General features: G+C 43.7%; 1 protein-coding gene across 4 annotated transcripts in view; it reads right to left on the bottom strand.

Moving 5' to 3' along the window:
- The window catches only part of MICU1 (mitochondrial calcium uptake 1), a 135236-nt gene that overhangs the window by 28507 nt on the left and 85331 nt on the right, over nucleotides 1-21398 (bottom strand). For all 4 annotated transcript variants that reach the window (XM_064513595.1, XM_064513596.1, XM_064513597.1 and 1 more), the window contains 2 exons: nucleotides 15542-15624; nucleotides 9093-9290 (listed from right to left, as the gene is read on the bottom strand). In XM_064513595.1, the coding sequence (XP_064369665.1) occupies nucleotides 9093-9290; nucleotides 15542-15624 (281 nt within the window). The remainder of the gene's footprint in view (nucleotides 1-9092; nucleotides 9291-15541; nucleotides 15625-21398) is intronic.

Below are 21398 nucleotides of genomic sequence, written 5' to 3'. Positions count from 1 at the left end.
GGTGACTGTTCTGGAGAAGCAGGTTGCCAGGATTTCTTGTCAAGTTGCATATACAACTATGACAGAGAAAGGAGGAAAGAAAAGAAAAAAGAAAACCTTATCCCTCTTCCTAAAATGCAGAATCTTCCTCTGTGCAAGGAAAAGATTTTGGAGTAAACTGTAGCGCTTGCAAAGGCACAGGCAGGAGCCCATCCATACCCTGGCTGCCCGACGGTGAAATCCCAGCAGACCAGATGTTTGACAGCTGCTTGGGACATTTCGTTGACCTTGGCCTTGCATCGCTGCCTGCGAGGGGGAAAAATTAATTCCAACCACCAGCCACTTGTTACAGTTTAATAAGCAATTAAAAAAGGTTATGTAAAGATGGCTGAACCTTAATTCCGTCTTCATGAATCAAAGTAACTTCTTGCCAGCTCTGAAAAGAACCGCATTTTGAAATTTCACGGGGCGAGGGAGGGAGATGAAGAGAACGTGAAGGAGAGGAACTGGAAATACTTACAAAAAAGAGGTTTTTTGATAAATCAAAAGGAAGCATCACTTGACTGCCTGGAGGAGAAGGGGAAGAGGCTGCCAGAATCAGCAGCACACCTGAGAACATCCCTGGGAAACACCTGAGCCTGCGGTCATCCCTGTCCAGGCTCAGGAGGGATGGGGCGCTCAAGCCCCTGATCTCATGTGGTCAGGAAACACAAAGAAAAGTCTCTATGGAACTGGCACACACAAGAATTTTATTAAAAAGTACAACTTTTCCTGCCTGTCGCTGAGTTTATGTTGCTCCTGTTTGACCTCGCTGCTCAGTTCTCCAAGGACAAGGAGTCTGCAGCACCTTCTAGCCCAGTCAAACAGAGAAAATGGCACGCCTGCTTTCTGCTCCCTGTGTCCCTAATGCAGCAACAGCAGCCAAGCCGGGAGCTGAGCTGAAGACGACAATGTACAGAGGTAGAGAACAGCTCTGTCTTCAGAATTAAAAAGGGAATAAAGAGTACAACAGCCAAATTTGTTCACATAGCTCAAGGATGACGCCCAAGTCGAAGATACCTGGCATGAGCATTGCTCATCTGAAACTTTACAACCAGCAGTTTGGGTCTCCTCTTACCACCCAGGATTCATTTTGTATTTATTTTGGGTTGTACTTAAAAAGCCAGCTGCTATTCTCATGCTGGGAAGCAGAGAAAAGCACACAGGGTGGTAAATGTTTCCTTGCTTCCTGCGATTGCTCCACGCATTGCCCACGCGCCGACAGCCGCTGTACTTGCCACCCATGGGAAGATGGAAAGCTTGCGGTGACACAAGCTTCTCCAAGGGTCTGCTTTTATTTTGGTGTGCTAATTGGGACATTGCAAACTAGTAACTGTTCTACAATAAAAATAAAGCCCTGAAAGCTTCTGAGATGCTTCCTGTAGTTAACAGCACGAAACACAGTCAGTGCTGCTTGTATCTGGAGCTTGCTGGACACGAGCTAGCTTGGACCTTAAGCCCTCAGCACAGGGCTTATTAGCCCAGGCTGATGTAGCTATATGGCCTCAGTCTTGACCGCCTGACCAACACTAACGTTTACGCAGATACTCCAAGTCTCTTGCCATCCAGCTTTTGGAACGATCAAGCTTTCAGCTGACTGAATTGCACGCACTTTCTACAAAAGCAGCCTATTCTAATGAGCTTACTCTTTCTACTTGATCGATTTGGCTATATAAGCCTCCAGACGCACGCCTGTGACAACGTAATTAATCAAAATATTCCTCTTAAAATTTTATTTTCAGGGGTCCAACAAAACGCTCCGCTATCTGCCTCAGCAGAGCGCTCGGCACACCGCACTGCGGGAACTCAAGAGCGAATTTACACCCAGCACTCCGTAAATCACCCGAGGAGCCCTTCGTTCCCAAGCCCGACCTACTGCCGGCACTAACGACGCAATAAACAGGGATCCTAAAAACTTCCTCCGCCGGCTTCCCCTGTAGGGCTGCCGTCTCAGCCACATTTTCGAGCGACGGTTCAAATTCAAGTAAGGAAACAGCACGTACCATAGCGGGTGCGGTACAGAGATTTTATCACCGGGCATCGCGACGGTTGCTTTAATCAGGCACGAAGCATCTGTCCCAAATGAGGACGATGAAATATCCTCTCCCTGGAGCATACAGCGCACGTTCTACTTCACTGACTTTTCTAAGTATGAACCACGCTGGAAAGGTGGTTCAGGAAAACGGTTTAAATGGATTTCCCGTTTTGCTAATGCTCGGTGTGCTGCTATGATAAGCAGCCGTCCTCACGGCTGGTACCAGCCCTCTCTCCAACACTGGAAGGTTTTGATGTAGCTGGCGTGGAAGATGTGCCCGGTTGCTTTTGCAGCCCCTCCAAGGCAGCAGAGAGGAACTGGTGATGGACCAGACCTTCCCACGGAGGCACGAAGCACAGCTCCCCGCTCCTCTCCCACGCAGGGGGACAAACCACCCACCCAGGGGTGCTCTCCCTCCTTAATGAGAGGAATTTCTGAAATGTCATCTTTCTTGTGCTGAGACCAAACTCCCCCTGTTGCACATTTAAGCCTTTTATTACTTGCTCTCCCGTTACTGATTGATGAAAATCATGAGCCTCAGTCTTCTTTATGGCGACTCCTCGCATTTACATCTCCCTGCTGCCTCTCCTTTAAACTGCACACGCCAAGGCCTCATAACTTACTCTTACAGCCCTGTTTTCCCAACTCTTTTCTCCATGGTAATGTTCCTCTCTGAATTCTTACAAAAGTCTTTGGTTGACATCAGGCAAAAACCTAACGTCAGGTTTTTCTCACTCCTAACCAAGGCGCTGCATTCAATCCGAACGCTTCATGTGATCCTTTCCATTCACACGCCAAGAGAAAGCACACTGACAGCAGCTTCGCATTTCAGCACAAACGGGATTAGCTGCCCAGATCAGCTCAGCTGCCCGCCTAGAAATCCCTGGTGCCCCAGGTTATACGTTTCATGCTGGGCTGTGACTCCTCACCAGAAAGGCTTCCAAGTTGCCTGATACGAAGCTAGCCATGGTGGTTAGTTCACCCCATTAACTGGAGATGTCACAAAACTCTGCCACCCGCAACACCTTGGTGGTCAACAATCTCCAAAATCAACTCCATTTCTAGTCCCCAAGACTTCTAATATATTAAACACAGAAGCAGCAGCGTGGAAATCTCTATGCCTGGTAACTCCTCCCTAACTTGGCACTAAGCTGTCCATAGCTTTGTCCACCCCTGATGGCAGTAAGCACTTCTGGGAGGAAAAAACCCTCTATGCCAAACTCCTCACTCGATTCCTCTCCCCTCCTAGGGCTGTTCTTTTAGATTATTGGCACTGATGTACCTGGAACCTCATGTCAGGGGATGCTGAAGTGATACAGACCCAGTGCATAGGGCTCCCGGACTCAGAGAGAGACAGGTGTGTTCCCCAAGATCTCCCATCAGCTGAGCCCCATTGCTCCCAGTATGCTTCCACCAGCTGGGACCACATGAGAAAGAGGTTCAGGCTGAACTCGGCAGATGATGCCACAAGCAGACAAGCTGGGTAACAGAGGACCGCCGCAGGAAGTCTCCCTTCTGCACGCAGATCTGGTCCTCCACCGTTGTCTTCTGCGTCTCTCAGCTTTGCAGCATCCATCACGTGGTTGCACAGGCGATCCACAAATGCACATTTGGTCTGTTGCCTTAATAGAGAAAAAGCTCCTAGGCAACACACCAGAATAAAACGAAGAAGCCAAGCTGCTCCTGGGTTTGTTTTAGTTGCCTAAAGAGTGGCTGCTTTTTAAAAATGTGTTTGCAGTTGATTAATACTGCTCTCCCTGCTCTGGGCTTTAGCTATTCCCTCTTCCAAGAGCCATTGCTTGCCCTTCGCCTTCCCCGGATTTCACTGCCGTCCTCCCACCGACTCCAACCCCAGCTACGGCACTTCTGCTCCTTGTGCTCTCCAGAGCAGACACCGTAAAGCAGTGCGGCAAGTTCAGAGAGATGCACGTGACTTAGGCTGACTCCTCCTGACCTGCTGCATCCTGACCTCTCGTATCTCCTTATTGAATTGCCTTCTGTGACAAGCAGAGGACCTGAGAAGTGAATTTTAGGATTTAATGATGAGCCTGTCCTCCCCTCCTTTCCCATAGCATACTGAACAGTTTCAAAGCATATTTTTAATATCTAACCATGATGGAGATTACCATAAGGGCAAGTTAAAAATCTTGTGCAAGTTCAATAGGAAACTGACCTCCAAAACTTTGAGTTATAGGCCCTTGCTTACAAAGCTTAATCAATCCGACACTGTCAGCCTCCATTTTTCAGGCCGGTCACAATAATTAATGTACACAACTTTTCTTTCACCTAAATCACTCAGTGACTCATTACTGCAAACTTAGCTGCCTGCGTTAGCAATTACTGAAAATCTGTAGCCGTCTGCAATGCCGTATAAAAACCAAGACAAAACCCACAAAATCTTGAGTAAGAGGTAACAAAGTGCTAATTTTTAATACGTGGTACAGGACTCTGCAGAACTCAGCTGCCAGCTACCCCAGCTCTGGGGACTCAGAGCAGAAAGGCACTTAGGGACTCCAGTTACTACCCTAAAGCCAGGCTGTGAAGTATTAGAAGTGCCTTTCTGAAACAAAAGAAAATTAGTGAAGACAGGGTTTAGGTCCAAAAGGATTTAGGACTTCCTAACAAGATATGTGCAAATGGAATAGGATGACACCTTCTTCTTAATAAAAAAAGAAACCAAAAAATAACTGTGTCAATGTTGGTCATGAAAACAGGAGTTTCCAGCATAAAGAAGGTACTGTGATTATCTCACATCACCCGTCACAGAACACATGCACACACAAAATGAATGATTTGCTGGATAGCAGCAATAAAAGGTGCTACCTTTGCTGTATTTTCATGAAATCTCGTTTTACATCTCTCTGCTCTAGCACTCGAGAAGACCTTTTGCTTGGGAGTGACGACTAGCAGGAGCATCCTTGATCTGAGGGGGAACAAAGATTGGCATGGAGTTTCATGTTTAAGCATAAGGACACACATCTGCATAAGGACCCGATTCCTCAGTCAGTCTGGCAGGCTCCTGTATGGACTCAGTCTGAACGGGCCGAAATATCTAAGCTGCATCCCACCACCTCAAGGTCAACGCTCCACAGCTCACACCAGCAACGCTTTCAAGTGCTGCTGGTGATAGGGACACCCCGATCCCTCTCGGCCACATCACACCAGACGGGGAAGCGAGGTTGCTCAGCGCTGTGCTTCACAAACTGGCCTCTCCGACTGCGGCAACTCATGACTGGAAGACAGGCTGTATGGCTGGATTAGTCCTTGCCGCAGCAATTCAACTGAGAACAAATGTCCTCAGTGAGCAACTCTCAGGGAAACGATGTGCTATAGAAAACTCACTGCAAGCATTTTGAAAAAAAACTACCAACGTTTTATGCCATAGGCACGTAGCCCATGGCTGGCAGCAGACCAAGTGGAGGACTACACAAAAACAAAACTGAGTATTGAGATTAAATCACTGCTATTAGCAGGCTTCTGGTTGCTTTTCAGACAGCAAAGATGTGACACAGGTGTGAAGAACAAAGGTTTAACTTATGTCTTTTCTACAAATATTTATGGAATCATACAAAAATTGAGGCTGGAACTTCTCCTGCTCCACTAAGGACACAGAAATATCTAGGACAGACATTAATGAGCAGAAATAGCATAAACTATGATGTCAGGTTCTATCCATCTTTTTAACTCGCAGAACAATATCGCCCAAAAGGCACCCTTCAAGCAAAGCACTACATGTCCTACTAGGACACACAACAGTTCCCTAGTTACAGGCACCAATTTCCTATGGCACAGATAAATAATAGGTTTCAATTTGTTTTTACACCTCTCCTATAGGAACCAGAACCACCTTGCATGCAATTGCTGATCTGGAAGACCATTAAGCAGTGAGAGGAGCGAAGCAGGAGAGAAACTAGAAGTAGCCAAACCACAGAAAAGTTTTAATAAACCATTAAAAGCTTCTGTTTTCCCTCTGGCTGCGGTTACTTTTCTCATTTTTCCCCTCCACTACTTAGCCAATTGCTGAGTTTTCATAAAATGATGGAAAATGTGCTTTCATCACAAAACAAGCAAAAGGGAAGCAGCAAACACCAGGCCACAGCTACTTAAGTGTGGTGTCAGCATTTCATGCACAAGGAACATGGAAATGTTCAGGGCTTCATCTGATCTAATTGCTTTGAGAAAGTTTCAGTTCAGTCTCACAAGGAAACATGCATGAATTTTTCTTAAGCAAAAAAAGGACTAAAACCACTAAGAGGAAATTGGGTTCAGCTGGTCACAACGCATTGTTCCACCTTCACAGGCAGCAAGAGAAACTAATTCTAGAGTCCATTAACCACAGGACATGTCTGGATTCCTGATCCCCAAGGGAAAACAGCTTTAAAGAAATCTTAAAGTAAGTCTTTTTGGAAGAAAAATCTGAGTGTCCCAGTTTGAGGACAGAAGCACTGAACCCCTTGGGGGCTGCACCACAGTCCCAGATTATATTGTGAAATGTTACAGTTTCCCCTAAGCCTATTCTGAAGTTAAGATACTTGGAACAAATTTTTTTTCTTTAAAAAAGTTTTCAAATTAATAAACCAGCCTCACACTGTGTACTAATTTAAGCCACTAATAAATCAGTAGGTGAGGGTACACTAGAAGAGTTTATCTGAACTGGCAGCTCCATCACCAACTTCTTTTAAATGCCCACCGGTAACCAAGTTACTCTAAGAGAAAGAGCCAAAGACGACCTTCGAGGACAACCGGGCACCGGCCATTTGCCACACAGAGAAAGGAACCGTGCTTGCAGGCTCATTATCTAAAGACAGACAGACAAAACAAGGGAAGCCGTTAAGAAATTACCCAAGTGAGTTATTTGTTGCTCTATAGCACAGCTATTTCCCAATGCCATTTCTCACACTCTTCTGATCTGTACAGGTCAGGGTAAATACTTGAGGAATGTCTCCTCACTATCATGCTTTCATAAGTGGTCAAGTTCATAAAAGCATTCCTTGAAAAGGGAACACCACAAACCGACTAGACATTTGTGTGAAAAGCTGCTTAACCGTGAACAGAAACATCAACTGTGAAGCAAAGGAGAAGGTGGGAGATAATGTCAAAAGAGATAAAAGCAGAAGAGGGGAGAGGCCAAGTTAAACAACGCTGGGGAAAGAAATAGGTCTGTATTGCCTAAAGTCAGGCACTGTAATAACATGAACTCAAAAAAAAATTTTTTTGCAGAACTGTTCTCTTTGCATAGGTCAATTTTCAGGTGAAACGAGTATCAGAAACACTAACCATAGCATGAACTGTGTTCAAGTGTGTTGTCATACATTCAATAACTATGCATTAATGAAATTAACTAACTTACCAGTAAGTATCTTGTACTGTCCCCAATTAACAAATAACTTGTCAGCAATAGTTAGAAAGGCAACTAATATACACCAGAAAGAATCACAGTTGATTTAAAATCATTAAGAACTGAGTTAGTACTCAACTGCTGCAGAACACAAAGGACGAAGAGGTACCACAAAACTATATACCCCTATTGCTTTATTATTAGATAAGCGGGAACCCATGGAGGGAGCATACAACTCCAGCCCAGGGCTGGAAACACTTCAGTGCCTGCTCATTGCCTGACCCTGGAGCGAAAAATGGAAGTGGGAAAACAGAGCAAGCTGACAACGGAGGATGGAATAGTCTTTCTTTCTCTTCCCTTCTGGCTTGAATTTCATTGTGCGTCTCTTAACAATTATTTCATTCATTCTCAGTCTGTAGAAACACTGAGGAATTGACACTCTCCAGTCTATAAAGAACGTCTTCCTCCACCAACTTATTCCCTGTGCAAATGCAGTCATACCACTGACTTTAGCAAACAGTTAGATGAAACCAGTTAACAGAAAAACCACCCTAATAAAATATTAGTCCTTAAGGCTTTAGTAAAACTACAAATCAGAAAGGGAATAAATTCAGGCTACAGTTACCAGGTTGCAAATGATTGAGTTACAGCAACTTACCAAGATACTGCTCGTTAGCGGAACTGCATAAACTGACCATACGCACATTCATACATCAGACAATAGCGTTAGTGAACTCCGACTACTGTCTGAATAGGTTGTGAGGAGTTCTTTTTGTGCACAAAATCCTAATTTCTGCCATAAATAAGACAACCTGTTCTTGATCAAGCCCAGTCCAATGTGAAAGCTTTCTATGAAGAATGATGCTGTTTTAAACAATTGATTCCACCTGGGACCTGAGAGCCTGAGATCAAGAAATCCCCTATTGCTATTTTTGTACTCACTTTAATCAAAAGAAGAAAATTTTGAAGCTCAAAGCTTAAATTCAGGATGCATGACTTGGAGGAGGAGATTGGGAGCTTCTGTTAACTCATGGTAATGCAAAGAAAATGGGAGATGTTCGATTCGGTGGAAAGGTAGAGGATTCACAACTGATGCACAAAATTTCACATAACATATGTTAACCCAAGAATACATAATGGAGTTCACATAACAGAGACTGTATATTTAGCAAGATTCAAAGAAGGCTTGAACACCCATGTAGCAGAAATATTCAGAATAATAAGCAGACAAAGAGGGAAAAAAAACACACCAAGTTTTTCAAGTTCCTAATAAGTGGCTAATGCCCTAAAGGACTGAGACAAACTTTCTTAAGGTAAGTCAGGAACAGACAACTCATAACCCCTCTGGTCTTTTTCTGAAGCATCTTGTATTCATCTCCATAAGCAGTGCTGAGGCAGAGTGGAGGGAAACACGCCTGGGACCTGCCAGCCGCTGCTGCGGCTCAGCAAGAGCAGCTGCAGAAAAGAGCTGGGGATGGTGCTGGGGACTGAAACGCTCATCAGAAATTCAACAGCAGAGCTGATACAACACAAGCACTATGAACCACAGGTACAATAACACTCTCCAAACCCCTCCTGCGCTCGCCTCACTCTTCCTTAAGAAACCAGGTCTCAGGCCGCATGACGCAGAAACACGGCAGGTCACAACCAGCATGGTCCACCCCACGCTACCCTCTCCCCATACGTAAGACGGATCCAAACCTCGAGCTTCAGAATGTCGTGCTGAAGTTTGCGCTGGAAATCTAAGAAGTGAGAGATGGTGAGCTTCCCCTTCAGATCAGCTCCGAAGAAGTATGTCGTCAGGGCAGAGTTGAAGCCAGTTTTCAGGGTGTTTCCAGTCGTGGAGCGGTCTCTGTGGCGCATGCCCATGCTGGTTTGGGAGCGAATGATGCTCTGTACCTAAAAATAAGAGGGAGAGCATTAGCATCAAAAAAAAACAGGGGCTTGTGTTGACCAAATATCATTATGAATTATGGCAGCTCAGCCATGTGTTACCCTACACCATCCTCTGGTTTTGAAAATTTTTTTTGGCTGAAATAATTCTCAAAGGACATCACAATCCAAAAACTTGGCTTAACCCAGATTTTGGGCTTTTTCTCAGTCCTATTAAAAAAAAAAAAAAAAAAAAAAAGAAGGAGAAAATGCTTAAATCACATTTTACAAAACAGTTCACCTGGTCTACAAATACCCATTTGAGAGCTGGTGCTAGGCCTGGTCAGCAGAGAGCAGTGAAGTTCTCAGTGAAGGCAGGGCAGGAAGGAAAGCAACACCAGCTGGGAAGAAACAGCACATTTTTGAGGTTTTGCTTCCCAGAGCAGCAAGCAAGAGCCCAAAACATATTGAATATAACAAACGAGCTGCTCTGGGCTGATCTGGCTCAGAGTCAGGCCGTGCAGGCAAGACGATGCACCTGCCAGCACCCAGATGTGCCAACACGGTGCTGTGCCCAACTTCACGACCCCTGCAGCAAGAGCAACATCATCTCCAGCAAGACACCAAGTAACCAGTGCCTGTTTCACCCTGGATTTGAGTTTTTGCAGCACCCTTTCACAGATCCTTTTGCTAAATCTGCCCATTCTATGTATTAATTTCTATCCTCTACTTCAACTCTCTTCCTCTAATCACTGTGTCTTTGTTGGCTCACCCCAGCTCTAGTTAGCTCGCATGGCACAGCCTTTTCCCTTAGGTAGGGAAACTGGTTTTCTACCTAAGTGCATGCTCACGTTGCTCTCCGATACCCTCTGCCACGGGATTTAAGCTGCTCTGTCCCTCAGACTGGGCTGTAAGCTGAGCTAAAGGCTGACCAACGCCGAGCTCCCAGCAAGCGAAGGGCTCTTCCAAAAACCCCACAGACCGCAATCAGCCCAAATAAAAGCCCAGCTGAAGTGCCAGCAGAACAATAAATAACGCAAAAATATCCGAGTTACCAGGAGACTGAGATCATGCATATTTGTACGAGCGCAGGGCAGTGTGAAATCAAACATTACAACAACTGTACTTTGCAGAAGCCCTGCTCCGAGAAAGGCCCAGGGAACCGGAGCAAACCACTCGACAAGACTACGCTGCTCAGTGCTGCAGCTGAGAGCTAAATAAAATACCCAGAAGGTGAAGAGTCACAGGCAGGGAGAGGCTGTGGAGATCGATACTCGGCTGTTGTATACAGCCCTGTCTCTAAACAGGACTGGAGTTCGCAAAGGAGAGGCACCGAATTTATTGCGGGGCTGGAAAAGGACACCTCGGTCACGGTCTCCCGCAGCTCAGCCTGCTTCATTTACTAGAAGGAAGCCCGGGAACGATGCTTTGATTACGCCCTATACGCATTTCCATGCGGAGAACATGCTGGATAGTAAAAAGGCTTTCTCACCGCGCAGAGGAAATGTGAAAAACAACAGCTTGAGGCTGCGAGCAGACAAACGGAGGCTGAGGCAAGGTGTGTGTTTTAGCAGCTTGGCTGCTCAGCGCCTGGAACAAGCCATGCGGGGAACAGCACCGGCCTCGTGCCCTGAGCTTTTGGCGATGCACTGCCCTTCCAAAGGCGCAGCTCGCGTCGGACAGGCGTTATGGGCCCGCCGGGCGCAGGAGGCGCAGCGTTTCCGTCTGCTAAGATGGCAGGGGAGGAAGAGATCCAAAACCTGCCCCAGGATTCCCGCTCCTAGAAGTGCTGCCGGAGGCACCCCGGGAGAGCAGCGCGGCGGAAAGGCCCTCGGGAACCGCTGTGCCAGGGCTCGGGCAGCCCCGGCGCCTGCAAACACATCACCCCATTCCCAAACTCATTAAGCTCCATCTTACAATTAAACTCCCCCTCCCTGTGTGTTTATTGAGAGTCATTACACTCCTCTCAGCCTGCACCTTGCTCAGCTAAACACACACATCCCCTCTCTCCGCTTCCCAAGCGTCCTGGTAGCCCTTCCCTGCTAAAACTCTGCTAAACCCCCCAAATCCTGCCAAATGCTGCCCAGCATTCGGCATTGCAAGACTGCACAGGGCAACCACGCACAGCAGGGCAGTCCAAGAGGCTTTCTGAAGCTAACCCCAAAACCGCTGCTTTGCCTTCAGCCTCTTCCTCCTCACACTGACAAAAGTTGAAGGGAGGAAGGAAAAGTAACGCAACAGTTGCAAAAGGCTTCAGCTATGAATAGGACACCAGAACCTTGTTATTGCAGGATACGGGCAAGTTAAATTTTTCTTTACAAGAGGTTGAGTCCTGGAACAACCCCACAGGGCATGGGCTAGAGGAGCACAGCATTTTACAGCTCATCGCTCCCGAAACACCGTCTCTGAGCTAGCCATTATCAGCGATTCTTCCACTACAAAGGAAAACAAGACAAGGCAGAAGAAGAATATAAAACAAGAAAAGAGACTTTTTTTTGGCTTTAAAATATGCACCATAATGCGAGGAAGGATTTTGCCCTTTGGTTTGTAACAGCACCGTAAATAGCAACTCCTTATTTTGTTTTGTGCTCCACTTTAACTGTGAGTTCTGCATGCACGTTTTGGAGGAAAATATTTATACCCTGTGTGAAGCACTGCAGTTTATGACTGGGTGGAAACCTGCCTCTCTTTCTGCAGAACTGAATGTTTACCACGCTGCAGACCGCTCAATAGCCTATCTTCTCAGGTGCTGTTATATATGGTATCTTATACCAGAGTCAAGCCTGAGCCCCTCTGTTTCCCTTCCCATAAATAAAAAGTATCCAGCAGTTTGGAAATCTGTCTGTGTGGCATTGGAGGCAAAATGATTTGGCTGGTCCCTATTTTGAGTAATTCTTCTAAAACAAAAGAAAAATGCAGGCAACCACTGCAAAAAGTCCTTCTCTAGTCCCACCAGTGCTGTCTTCCCCCACGTCTCATCGATCATACAGTGATTCTGCAGAGATGCTTCAGGGTCTTTTTCACATATTCCAGTCCAAGTGTTTATGATTTCTTTCATCTTTTGTACCAGCCAAGGGGCAGGGAGGATCAATAAAAACAGTTAAATGAAATTGTTTGAAATAAAGCTGCAAGTTAACCATTTTTCATCCAACATTTTCATTAAAAATAGAAGAGTAAGCTAACAATTCATGGATAACATGCTGGAGGATGAAAAGTTAAAGCTGATACCGATGCAGGAAAACTATTTAGAGCCGTACACTGATTATAGGCATCAACAAGAAAAACACTCAAGACACCAAACTTCTCATGCCTCACTGAAGAATTTTCTGATCAGGTAGCTAAGCCTCTGATTTACCTGCTTGTTAGCTGAATTACTGCAAGTAATTTCCTTTCTTGATGATGAATACTTTTAAAGTTTATCCCTACCTTAGTAAGACAAGAGAGACATGTGGTTGGCTCTCTCCAAAGAAAATGTGTGGAAATGGAGCAGGGAGCTCATTCCCATGAACTTGCAGTCAGCGGAGACTGCATGATCCTTCTAGAGAACAGCATGTGCCAACCCTCTTCTTTTCCTTTTTTTCTTTCCATGCCCCCTCCAAATTTGGTTGCTCTTCTAAACTCATGCCACCTTTAGGAGCATGTTCCCCAGGAACAGCCAGTTCAAGCTGTCCCTGCCCGATAAGACATTTATGGGACAGATCTTCAAAGCCTGCCATTCTTCATGCTCTTACTGGGGCATTTCCATAAAGCAGTGTAAAAAAGCATTTATTATATAAATGATTGTGTGTGTTTACACACAAAGAAATTATAAATGTACCTCCCACCAAAGCTGTATGTTTGCTTTAATTCTGTTCGCAAAGTGCCTCCAATCAGTTATACTGGTATCTGCAAAGAGCAGATGGTAGCAGTTCGCTTTCACCACTCGCTTGAGACAAGATGCTCGTGTTCTCAAACAGTTCTTCTTACTTCAATATTGCTGGTTTCTCCTCACTTTCCAAAACAGTTCCTTCATTTTCCGACTAGAAAGCTCAGGTTTTACTTTTATTTTTTTCATTAGTCTTCATCAAAATATACTGGCGCTAAACAGTAACTTTATTCTTTTATATTCACAGTGACACATGTAACAAGCTTAACAAATACGTTCCTCTTCCTACGGATTTGTATGAGTTCTTAATGCACATATGACTTCCCTTTGCCTATCAGATGATTTGAGATTATGTAATTCAATTTTGCATCTTCTTTCATTTTCAGAGCACTTTCAAAACATTCATCCTCAAAAATGTTCTTTCTTACTTTACCTACATAATAAAAAAGCTAAACATGACACCTGCACTAATATCTTGGCTTCACTGCATTTTTAGTAGACAATTAACCATTTTCTACTTCTCTTAAATTCATTTATCTACACAACTGATTTCACTTGCAGAACATTAGCAGCTACTGTAAAATACTTCTTGAATTGTTAAATATTATCAGACGGCTGTGGTGGAGCATTACATTTATGTACTATGCAAATAGGAGGAAGAATGGCATTCTTGACTTGGGGAAACAGGAAACCCAATTTGTCAAAGCTAAATCGGCAGTTTTTAGGGAAGCAGTGCCAAACAGCACAATAACCTGGACAAAACTCTGTATTCAGATTTGCACTTGGAGGAAAGCGAATAAACTCACAGGTTTATATTACAAGCAGCATCACGTTGGAAGTAAACACACTCCGTGCACCTCATAGCCCAAAGTTTGCCTTTGCAAGCACATAGTTAACCAAATACATTATGCAGCTCTGGAGCAAACCAATAACAATGGGAGCAAACCCACAGGTAATAATTTAAGGATGACAACAGGAGACTGGGAGTGGGGGAAATAAGTTCAGCAGACCCACTTTGTCCATAGTTCTTTCTATTCACAGCACACGCCCCAAGCACGACCTCTTAGAGATGCTAAGTGAGCTAGTCATTCAGTCAGCCTCCGAGAAAGGAATTATAACCAGATTATCGAGGGCTGCTCTGTGCTCAGGGATTGGGAGACGGCTCTTCCTCCAGCATAAAAACCACGGGAACCGTTTTTTTGTCTGACCAGCCTCTCGCTGCCTTTGCGCAGGAGCAGCAGCTTCCACGCGTGCACTAAACACGCCGCCGCGAGATACCTGGGCTCACACACAGAGTGCCCGGGGCCCCACAAACATGAGTTAGACCACTGGTGTATGTCGTGGGGTCTCTTTATATTAGAGTACTGGTGTTGGAAAAAACTGAGTCTCATCACAGCTTGACACTCTATTTAATTATGCTTTTGTATATACTTTGCTTCAATTGAGCTCTTTAAAAACTAAATGAAATCCATTTGAAAAACAGCCAAGTAAATTACAGACAATAGAAATAAATATTGTTTCACATCAGTAGAAATTAGCACTTAACAGATGAATAGCTCACTCTTCCCTTTCCTCTCCTTTCTCGTGCCTTGCTCAGTCCCTTCCCATCCAAATAGCAAGCTACCTCTTTGCAAATGCATTTACCTTTCCTTTCACAAGCAGCACAAATGTGGAGCTTTCCCAGTACTTGGCAGCTTCTGGATGTTTATGAGTCTCTACCTAAATTACAATAGAGGAAAACACCACGCTTGTGCCTGGGGACAGCCTCTGGAGGTCGGCTCTTTCCCTAGTGACAGCTCACGTCTCCAATTCATCCTCGCCCTAACGCTATCATGAATCTTACCTTGCAGGAGGAACTCACTCGTGTCAAACACGTGGGCTAAGTTCATGTTTATTACTTAAAAAGTCACCTTGCAAAGTCACTGGTGCATCACGATACATCATAAGCAGCCAGGGAAACAACAGATGAAAATATGCTCTCAAATACATGCTTTTAGACTACATTGAAATAAGTGGATAAATTCTTCTGCCAGGCAGAACAGGACTGGTTATACTCTAATGACCAACAAAAATAATAAGCACAGTAAAAGCTGTGGAAGAGAGTAGGGTCAAAATCCTCTGATACCAGTAGAGAGAAAATTTTTTATGTGCTTTGGAAGTGACACCTCGTAAAGACACATTTGTGATAGGGAACTGGAGTTTATACTTGCAATTCTCCTGGTCAGATGAAAAATTGCATGTTGAAATATCCAGTTAAAAAAAAAGTAGGCACCAAGGCAGCACAGTAGAGCATAGAAGGAAAAGCCATAAACGAGCAGTAACCACAAGTGTCAATGACAGTAACATCACAGGAGTGCCACAGTCATGGCCAAGATGCTATAGTTTTAAGAGCTCAACCTGTCATTCAACTTGCCTGCTCAAACTCTTCCATGTCCACTTCACCATCACCGTTCAGATCAAACATCTTAAAGGCAATTTCAAAATTCCTCTGGGGAGCTGCATTAAAGAAAAAAATCACAATTATCACAGTAGAGGAACAACAATCAGTAAAAAACAAAACAAAAAACACACAAGCTCAATAGATAAGGCACAAGTTAGAAAACAAGTTCAAAATTACTATCCAAAAGCAATTTTCGATAATTCTTGTGATTTTAATCAGAAAATGCAGTTATTTTTCTATTTTGCTTAAGAGCCATCCTACATTTCATTCATTCAGTGCTTTTCTTCTCCTTGGAAGTGCAACTCAGCTACCTCTAGCCACCAGCTCCATAGTGCTCCTCTTAGCAAGGGTCTAGACAAGAGAGCTGGGAAGGAGAAAACATAAATGGAATAACTTGTGTTCAATTAACAGATGAAAAAGCAACAGCTGCCAATTCCAGCAGAACAACGGCTCTTCCCCACACAGCCCACATTTCTGTTTCATACTCTGCCGCTACAAACATTTGAAGCTAGAAGACGGTGCTGTAATTTTTCCAAATTAAGCTAATACAGCAGAATTGTTCCTACTCTGCTGCTTTCAAACACAAGCCAGCTACATGCAGCTTTGTTGTTTACTGGGATTTCGAGGGAATCCTCTAGGCTGTAATTACTGCTCAGATCATTATCTTAAATGACCATCTAAAACTCAGCCCTTTTTTGACCTGAAGACAGCTCTTCTCCCCTCCCAAACTCTCCGAGCAATACACAGATCCCTGGTGAGGTTCAACCCCCATTAGCCTCATCTGGTTCAATCAGCTTTTAATATTTCTTACAGACCGTCAAAAAGTAATAAGAATTTCTGCAGCCTCCGTTCTGCGTTAAGACATCTCCCAGGGAAATGAGATGATACTCTTCTTGCTCAAAAGACTCAATCATCCAAAAGAGCTTGTAAATTATCTCCAGTTGCCCTTTTGCCATGATTTTTGGCATTTGTTAAATTGCAACGGGGCCACAGGGGTCTCGAGCAGCAGTTGAGCAGACGTTTCACTAACGACCCTCATCCATGCCCACCAAGCCCCATCTGCCCAATACATTTTAATCAAGTCTCGGAAGCTATAATGGTTTCAAACCAATGTGATCACAATTTTCCTTAAAGGAATCCCGCTGCAGACACTTCAGTGGCAGAGGGAACATGCTCATTTCAATCAGAAAAAGCCCTGCAATTCATTTCAATCAAAAAACCGTGCAATTCATGTTCATCATCTGGTGAGCCAGGTTTGGACCAAGGAGGGGAAGGGCCAAAGAGGAACCACTCAAACGAAAGGAAATTAATATGGAATTAACTGAACTGGACATCGCACATTAGTTCCAGCTTCAATTTAAGGCCAAGTGACTTTTACATTGTCTTTTCTCCTTGCAGTAATAAACTTTAGCATTTTATTGCTAAAAGATTCAGCAACCATGTTAATGAGGTTCCTTTTTGAATAACTTTATGCCTTGGAACAACATTAAACTAAGCTGCAGGAATGGCCTGTCACTAGACACTTGATATACGCAGCACATCTACTCCTGCAGTTGTAATTGCTGGATTTCCAATTTCCTCATGTAACGTGCCACTTATTTGGGTTTTAAATTCCAAGCATCAAAACACGGGGTGTATCAGAATAGATAACCACGACAATCACCGCCAGCACGTTATTTTCCCTTTGGGGGAAAATAAACCAATTCTGTGGCAGAAGCCTGCACCTTTACAAAAATACATTCTAACTTACAGATGCATGCAAAAGCCTCCCTCTTCACATCCATCCATCATTTCCAGCGATATTTCCCCATTTCCTTGAAAAGCAACAACATTAAACACCTGCCAGCTACCCTCCCAACACTGAAATAACGCATGCTGTCTTATTTGCTTAAATGGCAAGTAGTGTATGAAAGCCTGGGAGCAATTTCTCTTTATTAGTCCCAAACTCTAGTGCTGCTTTGGAAGAGTTCAGTTTCCCTATGAGGAAACAGGGCAATACAGAAAACTGAAATACAGTTAGAAGATGCTAGAAAAACAGTAATTTACACATCCTATTTTCTCCTCCATCACTCTCTCTGCCAGGGTGCAATGGTGTATATCCTGAGACTGGAAAATCTGTTAAAAACTGGTTTCATTTGTTCTTTAAGCAAAATATAGTACCATGTCCCATCCATGCACACACAGGGTGAACAGAAAGCAAGGAACTTCACTTACCCCTCGCAAAGGCCACTTCCTTCCTCACCCTTTTCTAAAGGGACATTTTGCAGAGCCGTTCAGCAAAGCCCCAGAGCAGGCCACGGCTTGCAGAATGAAAAAGAAGAGTTCTGCCTCCAAGATCTGCAGGGTAAGGATTTTCTAAGGGCTGGGAAGGAAAGCATCTTTAAATGGGCTAACATAATTACTTTATTCCTCTAACTAATAAGCTACACAGCCCATTTCCTCCTCTGATATGCATATCTAACTTTGGTTATTTGTAACAGCTTTCCTGCACCAGATGCAAACAGCAATCACAGGAGCCAGCCGGCACCGACAGCCCTCAGCTCCTCTGGCTCAGGAAGACACGTTGTTTAGGATACATGTCCCACGTCTCTGGACTGTCCAAATTTAACGGTCTCAGGTGAGATGATTTCTGCCTCTCCTCTTGGATGCGATGATGCTAACCGAAATTTATTGCGAAGTGTTTCTGCTGCCTGGCAGCTAAAACTCCCCTTGCACCCTGTGTCCCATTACTCTCCGTTAAATCAGCCTGCACAGCTTGCAGGTTCTCTCCCTCCCAGTTACACACATCCTTCACACACTTGCAGACCACTAGCCCACCCGCTATCAGCTTGCCTAGCTAGCTTTGGCATTTTCTCATTTATTCTGCCCCCTAATTTTACCATTCTGCAACTTCTCCAAATTTCCCCAGTGTCTCCTTAATTAAAATATCTCAAAATGAATGTAATATTCCACATGTAATTGTCATCAGAACCATTTAAAGGACTTTTAACATGGCCCAGTACCCATGTTTATAAGCAAAAACCACCTCTGGATTTTTTTTGATGAGCTGTGCTGCATTTCCAGTTCTCTTTGATTTCTAAGCTCTCTCCTCACAATCGTTTTTGATATTAAACCAAGAGCTTTCATTATAACAAATTTCCCTAAGGCAACTAGTCAGAAAGTGGTCAGGGCAACTGCATTTTCTTTTCTAACTTTATTTCTGGTCTTTTCAAGTGTTCACTAGGATGCAGCAGAACACTATTTACTCACTTCCTCCAAATCATTATTGCAAAAGAAAAAATGGCACCAATACTATTTCGGAAGACATTTGCTCCCTGCTTCGAGGCAATGCCGTTGGCACTCCTGCTGTCTTCAGTTCATGTAAAGGCATTTGCATCCAGACCAGGTTAAAATCATTTGCGGATTCACAAATAGCTCCACGGATCCATCAATTGCTCATGCTACATTGCTTTTTCAACTAACCTGGATGTTAATGCAAAGAGCAATTCGCATTTTCTTGCATCATTGGTTCAAATAAAAGCCCCATCAAAACAAAAGCTCAATAAGAAAACCAAAAGCCACAAGCAGCGACGTTACAAAGATGACCAGCCTTCAGCAGACAAACAGGCGACAAACGGCAGCACCAACCGCATCAAGAAAACCACTCGAACCATCAGGATAAAGCCCCAAGGAGTCTCTAAGCAATTAGGTGGATTGATTAGGGATCTTTAAGCCAATTATGCCATTTTTAACTATTTTGAATTATTCAATGGACCAATTTGCAGCACTCAATTGCTCTTTATTGCCATTTACTACAACCAGAAGCAACATATTCTGAAAGACAGTAAACGCTCACTGATGAGCAATGTCACATTCTACCATTTCTCAGCTCATTTGATATTTTCTTCCCCTCTCTTTAACCAGATATCCATGCTCCACACCTAAGGAATCACTCTCAACACATCTTTCCTTCTGACTGTACTGCATTAACTGCAGTAGGATAGTTACAGTCACGAAATCAGTAGCTATATAGCGTCTGTCTCAGTCAGATATACTGCGAATTAGGAAAACTATTTTGAACACACATTAGCTCTTGGGCTTGACAAGATCAAACTAAAAGTCGATCCAGGCCATTTGTGTTTATTCAGTATAAATAATTAATATAGTTACACTGAAGACAAAATAACCGGAAGAAAAACTAAGCTAGAAAAAGTAACACAGGCTTCTTCTTTCAGAAGAGCGCTCCTCACAAAGGCTAAATGAGCGGAGTGCATAGGAAACGAGTAGCGATAAATACTCCTTAGCCCTTTTATTCTAACAGGGGAGAAACTAGACAGGAGCAGACAGTAGAGCCACAGTCAAACTTTCTGAAGCTGGTGGGTACATCTGCGTGAATTCATCTCAAAGCTTTCCCACAGACACAAAAACGGGGAGCGCTATTACAGCCTGCCCATCATCAGCCCAGCTGGGATGGTAATTTAAGCACAAAGCAGCTCAAGAGTTCGATATCCATCTTGAAGTCTAATAACTCTGCAAGAAACTCGAGTGTGGGCAGGGGAGGAAGGATCAAGATTTCAGCTGGGGAGTTACTTTGAGAAAAATAAGTCATTAGGAGTTGAACACCTAATGATTGCTTCTTCTCCATCTATCCCAAAGTTAAGACGACATAGGTACAAAGGCCACAGAAGCCTAAAAAACATATCTTTATTTGGATTATAATCCATCCAAAAGTAACACAGCTAAAGCAGAAAGAAAACCTCATCCAGAGAGAGCTAGGGAGATGGCTGTTCAAGCCACAGAGCTGTAACAACATTTTTCCTTTTCCTTTTTTCAGTCCACAACATTAAAGAAAGCTTACCTTTTTCCCTCCAGACAAAGATTAATACAATTTTTTTTCCTGCTTAAATCACACGAATCAGCATGGTGATTATCTCCCTGACTCAGCACTGTGGTATCTTGGCCAAGAAATCTTTATTCCGGGCAAGTTTTCATCAGAACAACTTTGGCTGCAGGAAAGAATCGGGGTCATAGAAGAGCTCACCCCTTACAAGACTGCAGCTGGGAGCCCACAACGGTATCTAGCTCATTATAAATGATTGCACTGGTAACAGGGAAAAAACGGATCATGCAATTGCACATAAGAGACCTCCAAAAGACGTAACATTTTTTGAGAATGAAGTAACAACCTCCTAGGGAAGCAACTGCCCACAGAATCTAGAGGTGTCTGAGCCCCGCTCCAAAAAATATGGGAAAAAGTTAAACTTCCTAATATTCCAGCTGTTTCCTTGTGAATTATTCCAGGGGGAATCCAAGTCCTAACAACTCAACTAGTTTTTCTTTTCTTTTTATTTTTTTAAATGTTAATCAACTCAGAAAAGTAAAATAACTTGCAACTGAAGTAATCAAGTCTGCAGCATGGATACTGAGCCACAATATCGATCCTGCAGGTAAATTATCTTTAAATAGCTAAAGAGCCATTTCTTATCACAAGGAAGAACCATAATTACCTCTGAAATAATAAAAATCCATCTTCTAAAATCTAAGTCTACAAACCCTATACTATAACACTTATACTGTAAGTACTATAAATCTAAGCTCTAAAATCCAGAGAAATCAAGCAATCTGATTCTAAATTTTCAAATTCCAGTTAAAAACTAGAATATAACACTGGCTTTAACAGAGTGGAAAGCAGGTATTTCATATGTGGTAGAAGTATAACCTATTTCTTTAACTAGCGCATGTTTGGGATAGGAAGGAGCAGCAAAGCAGATGAGCTGCTTCCGAGAGCCCTGTTAGCTAAGCCACGCAAGCGGCTCGATTGCAACGCGCTTCACATCGAGCAATATTCTTC

The sequence above is a fragment of the Dromaius novaehollandiae genome, chromosome 6 (assembly GCF_036370855.1).
Source record: "Dromaius novaehollandiae isolate bDroNov1 chromosome 6, bDroNov1.hap1, whole genome shotgun sequence".
NCBI lineage: Eukaryota > Metazoa > Chordata > Aves > Casuariiformes > Dromaiidae > Dromaius > Dromaius novaehollandiae.
This window is presented reverse-complemented; position numbering and strand designations above follow the sequence as displayed.